A 21,303-nucleotide genomic window follows, 5' to 3' on the forward strand; every position below is an offset into this window, starting at 1 on the left:
CACTTGCTCATTCAAAAGCACGTGTTCACTTCTCTCTCATGCTAACAGCTAAAGCCAAGGCATATATTTAAGTAAACAACGTTCGGGTCATATTCCAGATGGGACTCATACACCAATCAGTGTGAGGCCTAATTGGGAATTCATATCGGAGAGATCCCTTGTATGTTGGCGGTATCCATCACCGTCAACGGAGAGGTAAACTCATGTTTACTGTATTTAAATTCCATTTCTTGCAACATTATGTAAAATAAAAGGAGGTCTTATGTGCATGTGTAAAATCTTGATTACATATTTTTATGGAACATAAGAGAAACAAATGGGTTTACATGGATGCATGGGAGGTTTTAATTTTTCTTAATGGATAATGGAATAGTTTTGACTTTTCTTTTCGATGGTAATTATAAATAAAAGTTGAATTAATAAATATTTTATGGCTAAGAATTAAATAATAAATAATGTGATGGTGATTAAGAGGCATTTGTTTGAGTTTCTAATAGACTTGGTGATGCATTTTCTTTCCTATTTAAATTATGTAAAATAAATATCTATTTTATGTATTTATAAGTAAATTATTTAAAGTAGACATGTCTTTGTCATTGTAAAGTGATGTATTAGCTAGGAGAAATGTGAAAACATGAATTTTAGTGACTATCTCATTAAAAGTATGTGGAAAAAATAATATTTCTTGATTATTTTTTTTAAATTTAACAATAGATTGAATTTTATAAACCAGTATAGATCCATCTTAATAACTAATCTATGAAGATCCAAGAGGGATCAAATCTCATTATATGAAAATCTTTTTTAAGAATGCAAAACTTAAAAAAAGAAGTACATGCCAAAAGATTTAATCTCTTTTACTGCTTAATAAATCTGTGATTAAGATGGATCTACAATGGTTTTTTGTCTCTATATATACCATATGTAATTTTTCAATGTTTAAATAGTATTTTTGAATAATTTATTATTATTAATAATTTATATTAAAATTTGAATGAGTAACACATTTTCATCTTATTAAGAACTAACTAAATTATTTTACCTTTAATTATTTTTTCCTTGTGAGTATTGAAATATTTTACTAATTAGGTTAGAATGAATATGAATGAACTATCTAAGCAATAGAAAATATTTATGGTAATTTTACAATTATAGTTTCAACCATACTAAACTTTGTAATTTATAAAAATATCCTTGCATATTTTTTAAAGTAGGTCGTTTTGCATGTAATTTCATATATAAAATTTTGATATAACTTCACCAATACACAATCTATAATAAATATTATTTCATAAAAATAAACGCCATGATGATAATCGTCTAACAAATATAGACATCATCTAAAATACACATTCAAATTCGCTAACATCATTTAATTATATACACCTCTAGAACATATAAACGCCATTAGCTAGCATACAAATCTAATAACCTAACAGGGCATCATCATCATGATCACATCTAACAAAACACAAGCATTGTAATCTAACATCATCACCACACACATCCTCAAATATACATCTCATGTCAAATAACTGCTATCACATACACATCTACTTGCTAGCACATTAAATGAACATATCTAACATGACCTAACAATACACACATCAACACCAACATATAATTTATGTACATCAACATGAAAAAAAAAATGCATTGTATATATATGGACATCTTGAGTAGGTGGAGATGTAATACGAGAAGGATCACCACCCTAATCATCATAATTCGACGAGGTAGCAATGGGTGAAGACTTGTGTATATGTTGCATGCCCATCCCTTCAATTTAAGTAAACAACAATAGGCCACTAGTAATGAAATCTTCTACCTCTTATCTTTTGGGCTAGACCACTTGTGTGCCTGACTCTCAATTAAAATTTCTTATAGGCCTGATTGTTCCAGGCAACGGAAAAGTTCCCGTCTCTCACTGTTTTTATCAATTGTCAAATACCTGGTGCCTGAGGATTTTAAAAAATGGAAATTTGTAAATGTTATGGGCTTCCGGGCTTTTGTCCCAACGTTGTTACTCCTGTCTCCTGGCACCATCAAATACCATCTCTTAGTGATGTCTATTAATGGACTTCCATCAGAACTTAAAAAAAACACTAAATGCTGCACCTCTCCGTTGTGCTCAACTCACTCCTTTATGCTTGACTCCTCCTTTGGATTTCAACTCCTCCAATTAATGGATCATTGATCCTTCGTTGATCAATGATCAACACCTATCTCTCCTGGGCTTATTCTTTCCTCTGGGTCACTCTAATAATGTCCTCAACCAATATTCCTATTCCTCGGTGATCCTGATTAACTTGCTCACTCCTTTATTTATGAAAATGGTTCTCACTTCAATGAGACCTTTGGCTCTCTCTCCAACCTCCTCATACGCTTCCTCTGTTCTACTTTGATCCTACAACCATTATGAAATTGAAGCTGCTATGCATTGATCCTCCTTAACTTTCCCATTCATTCAAATGCTAGTTTCCTAGTTGTGACAATTGCTATAACGTTGATCCTCCTAAGCTTTGCTCATGTTTGTTGAAAAATGTGCAACAAGAAATGTTAAATTTAGAATGTGCTAAAAATAGACCTGCTAAAAATAGCAGTTTGTCTAGTGAGGTCATTGGCCACATTGGGTGAGAGGTGAAACTGCTAAAAATAGAAAGTTCTAAAAATAGCATTTCTGGGTCCCTTCCTATTTATAACAGTCCCTAGTCTATCTATAGGAAGTAAAATTAATTTTGGTCTTAACAGTAGTTGGAAATATTAATTAATTAATTCAGTTGAGTTAATTAGTTAAGGAAATTCGAATTTGAAGTCTTTGTGAGCATGCACATGAGTTGTCCTATTAATTGAGGAATTTATCCTTAATTTTCTCCATTGGTTGAGGGAATAAGTATGAGTTCTATAATGAGAGAATCAATTGACTTAGTTCTAACTAGTCAAGTCCAGTTAGATTATTTTAACAAGTTGGTAAAATAATAAAATATAGTTTGTTAATGCTTGCATGCATGTGACAACTATTATTTTAGATAACTAAGGATTCACTCATGGATATTATTGTTGCATGTCAGTTTTGTCAGAGACCCAGTTGAGATTAGATGTGGGACAATGTACTATCAGATGCTTGACTATTTCTAGTAAGTAGTTTTTGCATGGTTGAGGAACTAGTGTCCTCAAGGATTGCGTAGTTGGACCATTGGTTAATTTTGGTATGTTGGAATTAATAGCATATGATTTTGCTATTATTTCCTAAGCAAACTACGTAATGACCATAGGTAAAGCCTATATAAATAGGGCTTGGTTGGTTCATGAGATATATCTTCATATCTTCATAGTTCATTGAGAATTGAATAGCTTGAGAGCTAATTCTTTTTGTATTGTGAAGAGGATTTCCACTTGATTGATAATACATGGTTGGGGTTTTATGCTGGTGCTCTCCCCTGGATATATCTTGTGTTATGTGTGATTATTTCTCTTGATCAATTATGCATGTTTCTACTTGTTGTTGCTCATGAATTCAATTATGCTTCCGCTTAATGTTTTGTAGAAGTAGAACAAGTATTATGATTTAGGACATTGCATATTTTGGTTTGTTCTACAGGTGAAATTTCTATAATGTCTACAAAACACTGAATTTAATATAACACACATATCCAAAAATACATCATGACACAAGATACTCCAAGCTAGGTATTCTCACTATATATATATATATATATATATATATATATATATATATATATATATATATATATATATATATATATAGGAAGCCCCTCAGGCCTGATACAATAATAAATGTCTCTTGGTTTTGTTGCCTTACTTGGCCTTCAAACCCTCTCAAACTCTCTCCTCTATCACACACCTCTCTCTCCACTCCTAGCTATTATGAAATTGATTACATTTATATAAAATAGGATTCTGAACTAATTCAGTTCAGATCCATAGAATCCTCACCTAAACCTCTATTCTAGGATTTCTAGATCCACCAATCTTTCAAGGAATCCAACTACCCTCAAATCTCTCCAACTCACTCAAATATTCTTGAGATCTATCCTAAGGAATAGATCTTATTACAATTTCTTTCCTAATTACATATTTTTCTAGAAATCCTTAGAAACATAGGGAAATACAAATAATTAATTAATTACATTTAATTACGGAGCCAACTCCCTTGGTAAATAAATGAACCATAGTCTAGTGAAAATAAATTTTGACTTGGAAGTTGAATGCTCCTACACCGCAACCTTTCACAGGACGTACGTTGGCTACGTCGAACTGAAGCGAGGCATTCTAGAGTTTATCCCTGAGAGAATTGCAAGTCATTTACTTAGGCTACAATCTCAATTCCATCATCATAACTTTGCTCATATAGAATGTCCAACCCTGCATGGATATCGCACAATCGTTCATCAATTGATACCAAGGGCAGAGGTTGCACCATACTCCCTAGTGATGAGGCATGGTCCTGGACTACCTCCCCCTCTAGAGCTACACCCTCCTCTTCTCGCTCCTCTATTCGCTTAGCCCTGTCCCAAGGATGATTGCAATGGTCAACTCCACGTTGATCCCTCCCTCGTTCTCTCAACATGATGAAAATCCATTCCAATTTTTGTGTAGTAGGCCCACTCTATCCTCTAGTCCTACCTTGAAGAGGGGCCACTCCCACCTTGCAAACGCATAGAGAACTAATGCGCCTTGCCCACCAATTTTGATCCCCTTCACCCCAATTCTCCAAGAGAACGCCTTCAACTAGATGTGTCGAACCCAAAAGGCACCAACACTCCAACCCTGGATTTTCCACTCTCCTCCCTGCCACTTCTGAGCGACAATGTCTCCATAAGGGAGGTTGGTTTAGGGGGTCTGGTACTACATAATAGCTAGAAACCACCAAAAAGAAAGGGAGGGGAGACTGAAATGGCGTATTAGAATGTTAACACCAAAACAACAATTACCTCTCGAGTAGTACAAACTCGTTTGTATGCAGAATTTAACGGTGACACCCTTTGGAACATAGTTGCAGTCCCAGTCCCTAAGATCCCAAACTGTTCTCACCTTCACAAGGACCAAGCACACAAGAGCCACATACCGCCCTCCACTAATTCCTCTCACTGCATTTAAGCATAAACTAGTAGGCATGCACAGGTGAAAGTCTTGTGCACACTTAATTGCCTCATTCCCTTTAACCCACACTTCCATACCCAACATAAAAATGTAACACAAGACAATGAATTTGCAGCTTTTATAAATCTTAGCCACCTTCTTCATGCTTCATCTTATCTTGCACCACTTGGGGTGGTCGCTTATTTTACCATTACCACGTGTCATTCCAATTGATTGGAGTCGCGTGATACTTGGCTCCATACAACCTCATGCTCATCCGTCTCCCACGTGCCTATCACGATGCACATCCCCATCGGGGAGGTTTATGTGCATTATTGTTTATTGAACTATGGGTTTCTTTCTGCGTGAATTGTCACCCACCAATATCGCGTGCATGTTCCCTACACATAATAATATTATGGTTTGTGATAACTCTAAAACAAAAGTTAACCAAAAATACTCATCATCTACCAAATGCAACAAGACAATGGTTCAAACTGTCAGTGGTATGGAAAAAGTAAAAAATTAGTCATATCATACAAAATCTAGTATTGCCAAAGAGATGGATTAATCAGCTACAATAAAATCACACTAAGCCATCTCTTATTCAGAATCAGTTATAATGAATTTACATTAATTGTGTATCTTATTCAGTGATCAATCTATCCACTCTTTTGTATATTGCATATGGAGTGAGGAGAAACAGGCAAAAAGCTATAGGGTTGTGTGTTCAATCGATGCTAACAACAATTTGTTCTCCACATGAGTATAGGTCTCTTTACTTATTAATTATTCTTGTTCTTCACTACCAGCCACAATATATTTATTGAGTTCAGTCATTTGGGTAATGCTTGATGCTCTGGCAAAGTGCGATAGTGTGTTCATGCTCTTTTACTTGTCAGAAACTTGGCTTTCTAACATTCTCTCTTTCCTAAACCTTTGACACTTGCTGCAAGGAATTCCATAGTTGACAACTGGAATCTACAAGTCCTATGAACTGTGTAGCCTCACCCTTCAATTTGTGTAGTCGCTCATCAACTTCCTTTATATTTTGATTCAGCGCCATCTATTCCAGTGTAGTTAGATTATTTACCTCTTATTCGAGTTGTTTTTTGCAAGAGCAGAGAGATTTATACAATCTTCTAGTGCACATGTATCTTTGAGAATTATTAGTATTTTTTTACAACCTGCCAATAATGGTTTAGATATGGAGCCACTTGCAACTTTAGCAGTTTCATTTGGTCTTCAATCCTATATCACATAGAATATTATTGTTTGGTTCCAATTTGAATAATTTTTATAAGTGTATATATCTAAGCATATACAATATTAATTACTTTGTCATTAAATGTATGGTATTAACATTGTGCATTCTTTTAAGAAATTTATCTTGCTGAAAGGGATGCAATTATATTATGCAACCAGCTCACAAAAAGATAGAAAAGATATATCGACTTGAAAATCAACCTCTTCGAGCGGGAAACCTCCTTTACATTACACAAATGAACAATTCTTGGATGATACAAATGACAAGACCGCCTTTCTATATATAAGAGTCTAAGGGGTCACAATATAATCATAGCCAACATAAAAATAATAATGTAAGGGCACAATAATAAAAATAGTGGGCTTCTATGGGGAACAATAATAACAATATGGGGACTACATGGGCACAACAATACAATAAGGGGGTTGCCCTAACATGCTCCTCTCCTTGAAAAAAGTGTTGTCCTCAATGCTTGAGTAGTTATGGATTCTTCTGTATAAAATTCTCATCCTTCCATGCGGAATCTTCAGCGGTTAAGTTCTTCCACTTGATGAGATACTCTAGAATTGATCGATTTCATTGCTGTCAGGTTCTTATTTCCATGACTGCTTCAGGTTCCAATATGTTTTTTCCTTCCTCATCAAGTTTTGACAATATTGTTTGAACTGTTAACCTTCTTTAAGCATGAAACATGGAAAATTGGGTGCACTTGGGAAGATGCAGGAAGCTCCAATTTGTATGCCATAGTACAAATCTTTTGCAACACCTTGTAAGGACCATAGTACTTGGGTGATAATTTATTATCCTTCTTAGCTTTCTTGAGGTACATTTGTGTGTATGGTTGTATCCATAAAAATACTTAGTCACCTACATCAAAACTATTTTCGCTGCGATGTTGATCTGTCTGTTGTTTCATTTGATTCTGCACCAAAGTGAGGTTATCCTTTAAGAGTTGGAGAAATTGTTGTTGATGCTTGATGTGATCTTCCATTTCTTGAACCTTAGAATTTTCTCTTAAAGATGATGTGATGGATGGTGTATGATATCCATAAAGTGCCATAAATGGGGTCATTTTTGCTGAAGTGTTATACCATCATTCAACCAGAGGTAACCACTTGACCCATTGTGTTTGTTTATCAGATACAAAGCAACAAAGATATCCTTCCAAACATTTGTTCACTATCTTCGTTTTTCCATCTATCTTGAGAGTTTGAGGAGTGGTAATCCTTGCCAATGCACTACAAGATATGGTCAAATTCATTTCTTTTTTCTCTGGGGTTGGTTCCTAGTGTATACCCTCTTCTTTTGACGTTTCTTGATCATTTTCTTCCTCCTCTTCACAATCTATGTAAAATAATTTCTTCTTAGAACACTTATGACCTTTTGTGTATTTGCTATCACAACTCTAACAAATCCATTTTGCTATTTTTTCTTCCAATTGTTGTGTTGTCAACCTTGTAGGTTGTGGGAGGCTAGGAGCAATAACACTTCCATATTTATAGTTATGCGTGGTCGGATTCCTTGTTGCCATAATTTTTCTTTTAATTTTTCTTGCCAACCTCAATGCCTTCTCCAATGAATCAAGTTTACAAAGACGAACCTCTTATTGAATGTTATCCTTTAGAGTCCTTATGAAGGCATCAATCCTCTCCTTCTTTGGAATGTCATTTACCCTTATATTCAATTTTTGGAAGTTATCAATGTGCTCTGTCATTGAACCCGTTTTTTTGAGATTTATCAATTAGCTAAAGAAGGTGTTGCTCCTTGTATCCTCATAATGTGTTATCATTTCCTCTGTCAAAATTGACCAGGTGATAAGTGGTTTATGAAAACAAAGCCCTCTATACCATGCAAACTGATTTGGTTCTATATATAAAGATGCAATACGTACCTTTTATAACAGTTTCACATCGTGTAGATCAAAATATTGCTCCATCTGTAGTATCCAAGTTACCGGATCCTTGCCATCAAAATTCCTCATATCTCTTTTTCTTTGTTTTAGGAGCTCGATATTTAAACCATTGTAACTCTGTAATTTCAGATCTCCAACTTTTGCAATTTCGTCTTATTGTAGAATTCTGAGTCCTCTTTCCAACCCCACAGGTCGGATTGAGATTGGATTCTTCAAGAAAGTGTTATTCTCAATCAACCATGATGACCAAATTATATACTAGTTTAGTAGAGCGAGCTTGTATGAAGTACCACGTGTCACTGTTTTGACCTTCTGCCCTAAAAATGATACCTAACAAACTAGAGCCTGTCCTCTTTCTGTCACATTTTATGAAATTTCCATCTGATGCGCAGAGAGAATGTTATGACGATTTTACCCAGATCACCTATTTGAGATGAAATTCGGGAACCTGCAAAAACCCTAATTTCCTTAGATCATATCTCCGCAAATATAGCAAACAAAATCTGAAATTCAGATACGATGTTCATCAAAATTTCAACTATATATCTAATTAAACGTAACCCAACATTCCATCGCAGAAATAAATGGCATTTTACAAAGGATTGTTAAAGATGGAAGCACAAAAACAATATCATCACAAAGATATATGATATATGGAATAACATGTTGCAAAGGAACTAGAAAAGGGCATAAATTTCATATGCTTTTGATATGTAAGTCTAGTACATAAATCTCAAAATGTTTTCTCGTGTCCTTCGTCAATATGTATAACTTCATCCATAGATTAGAAGAGGAGCAAACCCATCATTTATATGTGTGAGTGAAAATAAAGCATTATAAATGAGAATCAAAGTGTCCTTGTGAAGATTGGCATAATGTTTTATAAATATATATTTAAAGGTGAAGGTGTTATTCAAGTTTAGGTGAACGATAATTAATTAAAGTATTTATATTATGTATTTGACTTATGTGTAATGTGATGAGATGAAAACCGATGAATTATAAAATTAAAGAAAAGACTGAAAGATATACGATTGTTAATAAAGTAAGTATTTAAAAATAGTTGATAAGTTATTAATTTTTATTAAATATAAAATTTAAATAAATAAATAAACCCTAAATAAAATATTGAGAAAATAAACCAATATTAAATTGAAAAAATGTAAATGAAAACTTATTGAAAGGAAAATTATAATATTAATGAAATTAAAAAAATATTTGTTCTCATAAAATATTAAAATAAAAGATGTAAAATTGAATACATTAAAATTAAAATATTACGCGAAAATAATTTTTTCTACTAAATAAAAGTAGATAATAATATATGAAAGTTGCTGCGTAATATTTTTAAAAATTTCTATATTACTTTTGAAGTTTTAAAAATAGAATTACAATTTTAAAAATTTATATTTCATAAATATTTTTTTACTAATTAAAAATTTTAATAAATAAAAATTTAAAAAATCACATTTATTTAAAAAAATTAATTTAATGGATTATTTAATAAAAACATTATATAGTTGGAAATCAATCATCATTACATTCAAGAATATTTGTATCAGGCAAATCTATCCAAAGAAATTAAAAAATAATAATTTAATGGATTATTTAATAAAAATATTATATAGTTTGGAAATTAATGATCACTACATTCAAGAATATTTGTATCAGGGAAATTTATCCAAAGAGATCATTTATCGTCAGCTCAACGATGGAGTCTCAACTCAACTATAAAGTCTGAATGTCTAGAAAATTGAACGGCTTAACCATGGAGTCTAACTATGAAAGTGTCAAGAGAATTGAACGAATAACCTCTCAATAGTAAAAAATTTTTACCAATAAAATTTTAACTAATTAAAATAACCTTAAAATTATCAAATCATAATTATTTTTAAATTCTATAAAAACATAGAAAAATAAAATTAATGTCAAAAAATAAATTTACCCAGTCTTTCTCGACAAAGCTAATGCAAAGGAAAATAAATTTATTTTATATTTTAACGAGGTCATAATATGTTAGCGAAATTTATTCGCTAAGCTACCATAATAGGGTGACCAAGAAATGCCTAGTTCCAAATAAATAAACGAGACTGAACACCTGAATGGGTCAAACCTACCTGAGGGCGCTAAGATATACACCAAAAGTGATTATGTGGATTTTTATTTGTATTTATATGGTATTCATATGTGTAAATTTTACAGCAACACGATTTCAATCTTTACCTACTTTGTGTTCAACCTATCCATCCTACTAGTCTAAAATTCCCAATTTCAAAAAGCTACTTTGAAATTCCGATCAAGAAAAACTCCGGGATTATATATATCATTATTTGGTAATATTTTTATATATTTCCTAAATAATTATGAAAATTTTAAACATTAATTTTTAATATTTTTATTATTATCATAGAATTATATTTATATATAATTCCTATTCAAATGCTTACACTATATAACTTAACACTTATATTATGTAACTTAAAAAATTTAAACATTACTTTTTAATATTTTTATTATTATCATAGGATTATATTTATATATAATTTTTATTGAAATGCTTACATTATATAATTGTAACACTTATATTATATAACTTAAATTTTATTAGAGAAATGTTAATAAAACTAATATTTTTATTTTTATTATAGGAAGCATGAAATTAGATTACAAATAAATTTTTGGAAATACAAAAAAAAATCACAATGATAGGTTTTAATTTGAATGGATTGAGTACACATCTTTAATCATAGGTGGAGTACATTAAACTGATTTATTTTGACATCATATTTAAGGGTTAGAAGGTATTCATTTACTTTAGAATATTTGATCTTTGGAGCCAACATCTTGTGCAATTTCTCAACAATATAAGAATTTAGTATGATCAAAGATTGTTTTGTTGGAGAACCCTTGGAGTAAGTTGTGTCCTTGTAATAAATTGATTTGGATGTGGACCAACCGTAATTTCAACACCCGTTTATGCAAATAGATCACTAAAATTATTGTAATATTTATATGAATATTGTAATAAATTAGTTTTGGAAATCTTGTAATTGTTTTCCCTCAAATATAAGTTGTTATTGGGCAATAGAGACCCCTTGAGATTGTTCTAGATAAATTTTTATGGCCACCATGGAGTCAAAGGTATTTATCCATAGTAAAATCTACCACCATCATAAGATTTAAGAAAAATATTGCCTTGCTACTTCTATAATAGTTGTTTGACAAAGATATGAAATCTCTACTCTAAAAAATACACGAGAATGTCGAACCACCAATATAGTGTTAGTTAAGAGGGTTTTTTTTGTCAACATTATATAGTCTTAGCACTAGATCCAAAGTCGAGAATCTTCCTCCATTTTGCAAAAAATTGTCAAATAAATATTTAACCTTTGTAACAATAATAGAAACAATGCAAAATTAATGTCCAAAGGAAACCATAACTTGGCCTTGAACTTTTACCCTTCCAATCCTAGTTATGCAATAGCATTCTAGAGACCCTTTGTCTCAAAAATCCCATAACGAAGCTTCCATATTTTCATTGATCCTCTTAAGCACCACCATTACCAAAAGTTTGATCTATGAGAATTTTTTTCAAGTCAACTCTCTAAAGGGACTCGTGCCCCCTCCTATCAAAATGGTAGATTAGTTGTGGTTTGAATATGCTTGTTGCTTTCCCTCCCCCCTCACTTTACGCAAAAAAGAAAAAACATCTCCTCGTAGCCATACTCCATAATACTCCTTCACATAACTTCATAAGAAAAGCCCATAGATTGGTCCATTAGTAAATTTGATTAAACAAGAGGTGAAGAAAACTAGGGGAAGTGTTTTACAGAGGATGAACTGCAATTATAGAGGATTAGCTCATGAGTTAGTGGAATACCTTATCTACGTGACGATTGATTAGTTCGAAACGATCCTTTCATTATTGAACTTCATTTTTATGTCAAGGGAACCAACCTATATTCCATTTCATTGTTTTGGATCAATTCCTAGCATTATTTTTCTTTTTCTTTTAAAGTGTACTAAGTTATTTCATTTGTCTATCACCCATCTTCACCTTTAGTGAATTGGCCTAGGTAGATAGACATGCCTAACATATGTGCATTTTATAATTTTTTTCTACAATAAAAATATCTCTCTCACTTACAATTAATGTGCTACCATTGAATTGGGAGAGTTAGGAGTAGGTTCAAGGTTTGTGTTTGTGTGTTTATCTGCACTTTTACTCTCCTTGGAAGGTGAAGTACCACAAATGCACACCTTAAATGCATTGACAATGCATTGAGAGGGTCAATGGGGGGTGAAGATTTGCATTTGTATGTTCATCCACACCTTCACTTTCCCTTGAAGGTGAAGCTACACAAATAAACACAATTATGTATTTATGTGTTCACTACGTGGTATTAGTGAATTAGGGGGACATTTGTGTGTTTACTTAGTGCTATTAATGAACTGGGAGGGCCTATGGCGGGTTTGAAGATGTGCATTAGTGTGTTCACCTAATGCTATTAATGAATTGAAAGGGTCAATGGTGGGGTGAAGAGATGCTTTTGTGTATGTGCATCCACACCTTCACTCTCTTGAGAAGGTGGAATTGCACAAATACACATAGGTGTACATTTGTGTGTCCACTTACATCTTCATTCTCTTAAAAGGGTGAAGAGAGTTAACTCAATTGGTCTAGTCTTTGTCAATACAGCTTGACTGAGCCTAATGGTAAGAGCATGTGTTTCCTCGTAGGAGGTCATAAGCTCAATACTAGAGGGGGGTAGAGTATGTATGCCTTCGTAAACTTTAGCAATCAAATGGCTGCGGAGTGGTGGATCCCTTGTCCCACAAACAAGGGGGTCTCATACACTAATTTGGTGTCTGGCTTGGCTCTGACCTTCAAATTGGATATTATATTATATACCTTCAACCTTTAGAAAGGTGAATATTATAATATTTGTTGTGCCACTAAAAAAGACTAAAAATTTGAAAGATAAATAAAAAAAATTTAACCTCATCACTTCAATAAATTTTCATGATTTTTTAATGTGAATTTTATTATAAATAACATTTGTTAATGGCATAGTTTAACTAATAGATTAAATGATTTTTTGGTAAGGATTAGGGATTTCAATTTTTAGTACGATTGTGAATTTTTATTGTATGAAATACACTTTTGAATGCCTACATGGATTCAACATCGTAAAAAACCCATGAGACATTCTATCTTTGTAGATTAAACAACTTAAGCTTGTGATTTTTAAAACTCTCTATCCTATTTGAAACAAAATTAACCTAAAAATATATTTGGAAAATGACCATTTCATCTGTTAGTTAAACTACTCATTTATTAATTATTTTTGACTTATCATTAATCTTTATATATTGTTAAATTATATTTTATTGTAATAATATTTTCATTTCTATTTTATCTGTATTAATATTAATATTATATTAAAAATTTTAAAATTTTAATTACCATTTAAATTCACTTTTTAAATAAATGAAAAGCGATATAATAATTTACACCCTTAATTGTATATACAATTTTATTTTATATTATTAATTTTATTATAACTGTAATTTAACTTTTATTTTATATTATTATTGTTTTCAATTGAAATGGTGAATTTTAAATGGAAGAAAAGTGATATGATAACTCCTATCCAAATATGACAAAGTCAAAAATTCAATTTGACATATTAAAAAAAATAATAATCATGGTATTTTTATTAATAATCTTAGTAAGACAATAAATAAAATTAGCAATTGCCTCTAAAGGTGCAACAATACAGAGAAGGAATGGAAGATTTGTGCTGATAATAAGACTAATTAAAGAGTTTCTTTCACTAGGGTGACCTTCAGATTCTAGAATATTCTACAAGTGACATAAAGAAGGAAAGAACATAAAAAATGAAAGATGGGGGAGAAGCCAAGGTTCATTGCAGCTCTTGCATAGATTGAAAGAAGAAGGGATTAACCCTTTGTATGGTACTCACACATTTATTCTCGATGGACTTTTCCAAACTAGAGGTTTTAAGAGGCACATTGATTCCTGATCCAACAAAGTTGAAAGGATTTGAACAACTATGAACATTTGATCGATGTTTGTACCAAATCAGGCTGAGGGCGAGATGTGCACCATGGAAATGAAAGCTATGGATTTGGAACAATGTTTTATATAAAAACCAAGTTAGTAATGTAGTACAACTGTTGGTTTTCAGTTCGATATGGATAACTGTCATTGGTATCCTAATATATATTGTTCAGTTGATGGGGCCTGTCCAGTTTGATATGTTAGACATGTGTTAAGAATTTTGTTGCCTCAATGTAATTCAACATTGGTCTAACTTTAAGAATTTCAAGTTCATTTTGTGTTGACTACCTTGATGTATCTATTTTAATTGAAATAAGTTTTCAATTGAAATTAGTTGCCAAAATATTTTGAAAAGAAGTTTATAGATACTAATTAGTGACTCTCATATCACACTTAGTGTTGGATTGGATTGGTAAAGTTTTTGGTCGAAGTAGTTTATAATTAGTTACTATGCATGGAAATTATCTAGTACACATTTAATGCACACAAATGAAATTAAAATGTTAATATAGTAGAAGGTTTAAACATAGGGACATGACACTGAATTGTGAACATCATTTTGAACTGTCTTTTTACCCCGTTACCCTCCATTAATTGCTAGCATTCTAGGTAGTGCTAAGAAATGTAACAATATGTTGGATATTATCCATAATATGTATGGATATTTATAAAAGAGTGAATTATTATTGTACTTATAAGGCATTGGTTAGCTTTATTAATTTTAATATCTTGCAATTTCGCACCATTAGAAGGATGAATTTTAAGGAATATCCTTGTTCATGGTATGGAGAGTTTTGTAAAAGGTTGGCATCATTTCTTTGCAAGTATACTTTAACCATTATTGGGGTAATTCTCTACAGTGAATAAAAAAGCAGGTAATTCGCTATAGTGAATAAAAATGGCAGCGAAAGTGATTTAATTTTGAAATAGAGGAAGCTTCTTAAGTGCACTTGGGCATGTTAATTTAAAGATTTTACACCAACATAGATTCATCTTATATATGGATCTAACATGAGCCAAGAGGGATCCAATTTCTTCACGTATAAATTTATTTATGACCGACATTATTTAAATGTTTTGTATAGTTATTATTATTATTATTATTTTAAAAAAAATTCAGAATTTTTATTTTGGTGGCCATCAACAAAATTTCAATTCAATTTTGATGATGGGCGGCAACGTTACACATCATAATGCGCTGTAGAATGAGCCTCTCGACTCAAAAATTAAATATACATTATATAAATTAAATAAAATAATGATATATTTTAATCTTAGTTCTTAATTTGATATTTTTTCAACTAAATAAAATAATGTTCATTTCAATGCTTAATTCTTTGCCCTTTTCAAAAGCGACCTTCATTTTGAATTTCTTTTTCCATATAGGAACCAAAATTATTGTGGACATTCTCCCTTTGCTCTGCACTATTTCCTCTTATTCCATTTGCATTACATTAACCTTGTTCCATTAAACTTGTTTCATTGTTGAAACTTGGGAATAACCCTAGCTTGCCCTTAAATCATTCCTATGGTTTTTTGTGTTTCTTGTGCTTTTGTGACAATTATTTTGCCTCGCTGTGAAATGTAGGATCACAGGTTACGAAAGTTCAGTGGAAAGACGCATGCCATTTTGCCATAGGGGTGACAACAAGTTCTAATATGGATCCAAAGGGTACTCTCACTTGAGAGAGACCACCATCCGTTAATTCTTTGTTGCCATTTATCTACAAAAAATCCCTGACATGTTTAGAGAATTATTAGGTCACATTAAAATCATGAAAGGAAAAAAGACATTGTTATAATTGTTGCAGTCTAACCAGAGTGCTTTTTTGCCCTGAAAATCATGAAAATTCTAGCAATATTTTGATAAATTCCAGCAGGGATTTTTGTAAATTTAGGTTAAAGTTGTTAAATTTCAAGATTTTGGGTGCTCCAGAGGTTTTTGATGGTGTTAAATCCATTGCCACCTTCAAAAACATGATTTAAACATTGCTTCTCCAAGATTTGTTGAAATTATTTTGCCCAGATTCTAGCCAAAAGTGGTCGTCTAGACAATTCCTCCACCTCAGTAGACTTGTCTGTTATAATTACTATAAAATAGTCGAAAAGATACTATGTAGATTACAATATAGATTTGTAAAAGGATTAAAAACTAGAATTAATAACTGGACAAAAAAATGACTCTTAAAATAAAATAAATAAAATTCTAAAACAAACATCCTTCTTTCCTTCTTTATGTCCATTGTAAAATACTCTAGAATCTTAGAATCTACTCTAGCATCTTAAAATCACAAAGTGAAAAAAGCTCTTTAATTAGCCTTATTTAGCCTTATTATCCGCGCAAATCTTCCATTCTTTATGCATATCGTTACACCTTCAAAAGCAATTACTAATTTTAATTAATCCGATAGAATCGTTATTTCTTTACGTGCCATTACTTTTCATTTATCCTCACCTTTATAACTCTTGAAAGCCGATATTCTCGATTACCAGAGCTTACTCACACTTATCTGAGTCTGCCATGCTGTATTTCACGTGGCTACCGCTATGAGCAATAATCCCGTTCACATTCTTCCTGCAGCGTTGACAACCAACGCATAGATGCACTGTGTCATCCCTAAGGCATTAGAGCCGGTATGCCGCCGCCGGGTGGCGTAATCAAAAAATATATTAACGTAAACTATGTAAAAACCAGGATTTTTTTTCAGTACGGGCTAGATTAACGCAGTTTAGGTATGTCACTGTTTACAGTGAAGAATTAGTTATTCAAATTATGATAAACATTATAATAAGAATTAGTTATTCAAATTATGATAAAAAAATTGTCCATGGACCATAACTTTATATTACACAAATAAATATGTTAAACGAAGTATATATAAATTCACAAAAATTTCAATCTTACAGAGTGGCGACCTTTCATGTAATCAATGACTATACAAAAAATATTAAAACAGACATACCTTTATGTATTCTTGCCATCCATCGTTATGTATAAAAAATTCCTGACTTCAATCTTTGGCGCAGTTCCTCCACTACTACCTCATCCCACTGCAGTTTTGGACATCCAGAGGCATAAAGTGTGTTCGGTGAGATCAGGTGTTCAAGACCTGGCAGGTCTTCTAACTCAGAGCAGTAACTGACATCTAGTTCTTGAAGCTCTTTCAATTGCGCCAGCCCCCGTAAGCTCTTCAGCTTGCCACATTGTGTTGCAGCCAACCGCCGCAGAGACACCAATGCTTCGATACATGACAGCTCCTCCAATTCCATGCACCTGCTAATGTTCAACATTTGAAGTTTTGAAAGACGGGAAAGTCCTCCTACTTTCCTCAATGCGCCACAAGCGTCCAACTTTAGGGTTCTCAGCGATGTTGGAAATTCTCCAACCTCCAACAGAGCATTACAATCCACAATTTCGACCTCTTCAAGGTTGAGGCAAACATCTCCAGAATAGGATACCTTCGAAGAGTCTCTTGAATTGCCAAATGTTTCAATTTTCCCTCCATCTTTTCTGAATGGGTGGCTTGGCTGAGAATCCTCTATTTTCAATACTTCCAGATTTTTCATCTCTTTGACTTTTAACTTTCTCAAACGAGTCAACATTCTAACGGAATCAGGCAAAAATTTCATTCCGTAGCAATTCTCGAGCTCCAATTCCTCCAAGCTCCTCAGAAGACTGAAGGACGGTATTTCAAACAATCTGCTTTCAAAGCACAGATATTTCAAATTACTGGCAACGGAACATGGAAGCCCCTGCAAACGGGAGCAGTTGGACAAGTCAATCCTTTGGAGGTTCGTTAAGTTGCCAAAGGAATCGGGGAAGCCATGCAAATCGTAGCAGCCGGACAAGACAATCTTCTGGAGGTTCCTCAAGTTGCCAAGGGAATCTGGCAGCATCTGCATGTGTGAGCAGCCGAACAAGCTAAGAGTTAGGAGGCTTGTCAAGCTGCCAAGGGACTCTGGGAGCCTCTGCAAGTGGGAGCAGCCGGACAAATCAAGAGTTTGGAGGCTCGCCAAGCCGCCAAGGGAATCCGGGAGCCCCTGCAGCTGGGAGCAGCCGCGCAAGTCAAGAATTTGGAGGCTCGCCAAGCCGCCAAGGGAATCGGGGAGCCCCTGCAGCTGGGAGCAGCCCCACAAGTAAAGAGTTTGGAGGCTCGCCAAGCCGCCAAGGGAATCGGGGAAGCCATGCAAATCGCAGCAGGACAAGTCAATGCTCTGGAGGTTCGTTAAGTTGCCAAAGGAATCGGGGAGGCCATGCAAATCCCAGCCGGACAAGTCAATGCTCTGGAGGTTCGTCAAGTTGCCAAGGGAATCTGGCAGCCTCTGCATATGTGAGCAGTCGAACAAGTTAAGAGTTACGAGGCTTGTCAAGCGGCCAAGGGAATCGGGGAGCCCATGCAGCTGGTAGCAGCAGGTCAAGAGAAGAGATTGGAGGCTCGCCAAGCCGCCAAGGGAATCGGGGAGCCCCTGCAGCTGGGAGCAGAGGCGCAAGTTAAGAATTTGGAGGCTCGCCAAGCCGCCAAGGGAATCGGGGAGCCAATGCAGCTGGGAACAGCCGCGCAAGTCAAGAATTTGGAGGCTCGTCAAGCCACCAAGGGAATCGGGGAGCCGCTGCAGCTGCGAGCAGCTGCGCAAACAAAGAATTTGGAGGCTCGCCAAGCCGCCAAGGGAATCGGGGAGCCCCTGCAGCTTGGAGCATGAGAACATGTCAAGAGTTTGGAGGTTCTTTAAATTGCCAAATGAATCTGGTAACGACTTGATCTCTGAACAAATCCATAACTTCAAGTAATTCAAGGACTGCAGACAACAAAATTCATCTGGCAAAGTTTTCAGACCAACCGGATTATATCTGTTCTGCAAGACAAATTTTTCCAGATAATTCAACCTCCCAATGGACTTTGGAATATTGAGAAGTCGAGCATCAATATCCAACTCCCTGCAATTTCACATTTTAAAACAGGGCTTCATACTCTGACGTCTATCTCTAGAGCAAGCAATTTTTTACAGTAAAGGTCAAAGAAAAAACGCAAACTTTAGACAAGAAAACAAAATCAAATAATTACCTGGGATTCATCTGTCCAGATTGTTTCAAACTCCTTCCCCTTTATTTGTAAAACTCTTAAATTTTTCATTAAAATCCATGAAGGCAGGGAGGAGTACGGACAGTTAATCCAGCGGAGCCATATTAGTTCTGGTGGCTGAGCAACATTCAATATGCTTTCCACACAATCACCTTCTGCCGCAAGAAGCTGCAACCTGCCCGTGAGTTCCACAAGGCTTTTGAACTGTTGTGGAGACCATTCCGGGCCATCACTCGGAACAATGCTAACTCCACGCACCTAAAACACGATTGATCGATATTTATGCAAATTAGATGAAAAACTCAAAATTTACAGACAATTGACACTCTAAAGCTTCAAAATACGTACAGGTGAGTGCTGATAAAGAAGGTTGTCAGTTGGACGCCAAATACGACGCCAACAGTCTGGAGGCTCTTTCTCCGCCAGGTCTCTCCCCATATCCCTGAGGTGGTCGTGCATTCTTATTTGATTGTCGTCGCCTACCTCTACGAGACACCTGTTTTGTAGATTCCGAAAACCCAGCTCTCCTTCCCAGCCAGATCCGTCCCATATTCTTATCGCTGTATCTCTGTCTTTGTGTAGAAAGAAACAAGCAATGTCTAAGAATATGTGCTTCTCCTGTTCGTCCAGACCGTCATAGCTAATTCTGAGCCTGCTTTGGATATCCATGGGAAGTACTTTGGAGATTTTGCGCAATTCGGCTTCCCAATACTTCAAATGTTTCTCACCATGCATATGCGCCCCAAGCACCATGAGAGATAACGGCAATCCATCGCAGGTTTTCAAAAACAGATTAACTACTTCTTCAAAACCTACATGTGGATGAGATTGGTGAAAGGCGTGCCAGCAGAAGAGCTTCCACGACCTTTTCAAGGAGCTGCTGCTCGTCACTGAAGAAGATTAAGAGTACAATTACCAGTAAGAAATGCGTACATAGAAAGTAATAAATGTAACAAATTAAAGACCAGATTATGAGGGAGAGTAGGAGGCCTAACCCATTATACTTGTCGAGTTCAAAACCGCTTATATCAGCAGCATCATAAAGAGCCTGCCTCCATTTTCTAATGGTGTCAGACTCGTATCGTGGCTTTTTATCTTGATGATAGTCAAACGTTTTCTTCTCTTGGAGCATGTGCAGAGCTCGATCATACAGTCCATTATTCCTAAGATCTGAAGGCTTCACGCCGTGGAAGACTGGAATGATAGTCGCTTTTGACTCCAACATCAGTACCAGCTCCTTCAAACACCACACCGATTCTGCATATCGGGGAGAGAAAATAGCTATGTGAACGGAGGCTGTTCGAATAGCGCCTTCGATTTGACAAGTTAAGCCATCTCCCTCTTGCAATTCTTCAATGTCCAAAAATGGTCTGAGACCGTGTTTGCAAAGGCGATTGTAGAGATCGGTGGCAAAGGGTTTCTTGCAATCAGGACCGCGATGATTAATAAAAATATCATAAACATTGTAGTTTTTGTTGGCATACGAGGTGGATGAGGATGCCATGCTCCCACAGTTTGGAATTACACAATCCTCTGGTTGATCTCAGAACAAGTGCAAATTGGCTACCGGAAGATAACCCAAGTTACCACTACTTCACTCGGCCTTTCTTGCGCTGTGTCTCCCAGCAGGTGACCCCAAGTTACCACTACTTCACTCGGTCTTTCTTGCGCTGTGTCTCCCAGCAGGTGACCACCAGTTACCACTGCTTCACTCGGCCTCTGTTCTGTTGCTCTCTCTTTCTTCTTCTCAATACTTAACACTTACTTGAGAACAAAACCGCTTTTAAATCAGGTAGACTTCTAGGTTTCTTATCTCGCTCAGCGAGCAGAGTTACCCAGAGTGACTTGTCGCCAT

At 34.7% G+C, this 21,303-nt stretch overlaps 1 protein-coding gene across 1 annotated transcript in view; it reads right to left on the reverse strand.

Moving 5' to 3' along the window:
- Positions 1-20,952, reverse strand: part of LOC149206736 (uncharacterized) — a 30,023-nt gene extending 9,071 nt beyond the window's left edge. The window contains 5 exon segments of the mRNA XM_089397783.1: positions 16,872-16,942; positions 17,378-19,329; positions 19,431-19,706; positions 19,797-20,328; positions 20,444-20,952. Coding sequence (XP_089253909.1) covers positions 16,872-16,942; positions 17,378-19,329; positions 19,431-19,706; positions 19,797-20,328; positions 20,444-20,952 — 3,340 coding nt within the window.
- Between the last annotated feature and the right edge of the window lie 351 nt (positions 20,953-21,303).

This window comes from Pinus tabuliformis, chromosome 1_2, assembly GCF_031772625.1.
Source record: "Pinus tabuliformis cultivar Carrire ecotype Pingquan chromosome 1_2, CPIR1, whole genome shotgun sequence".
NCBI classification, from domain to species: Eukaryota; Viridiplantae; Streptophyta; class Pinopsida; order Pinales; family Pinaceae; genus Pinus; species Pinus tabuliformis.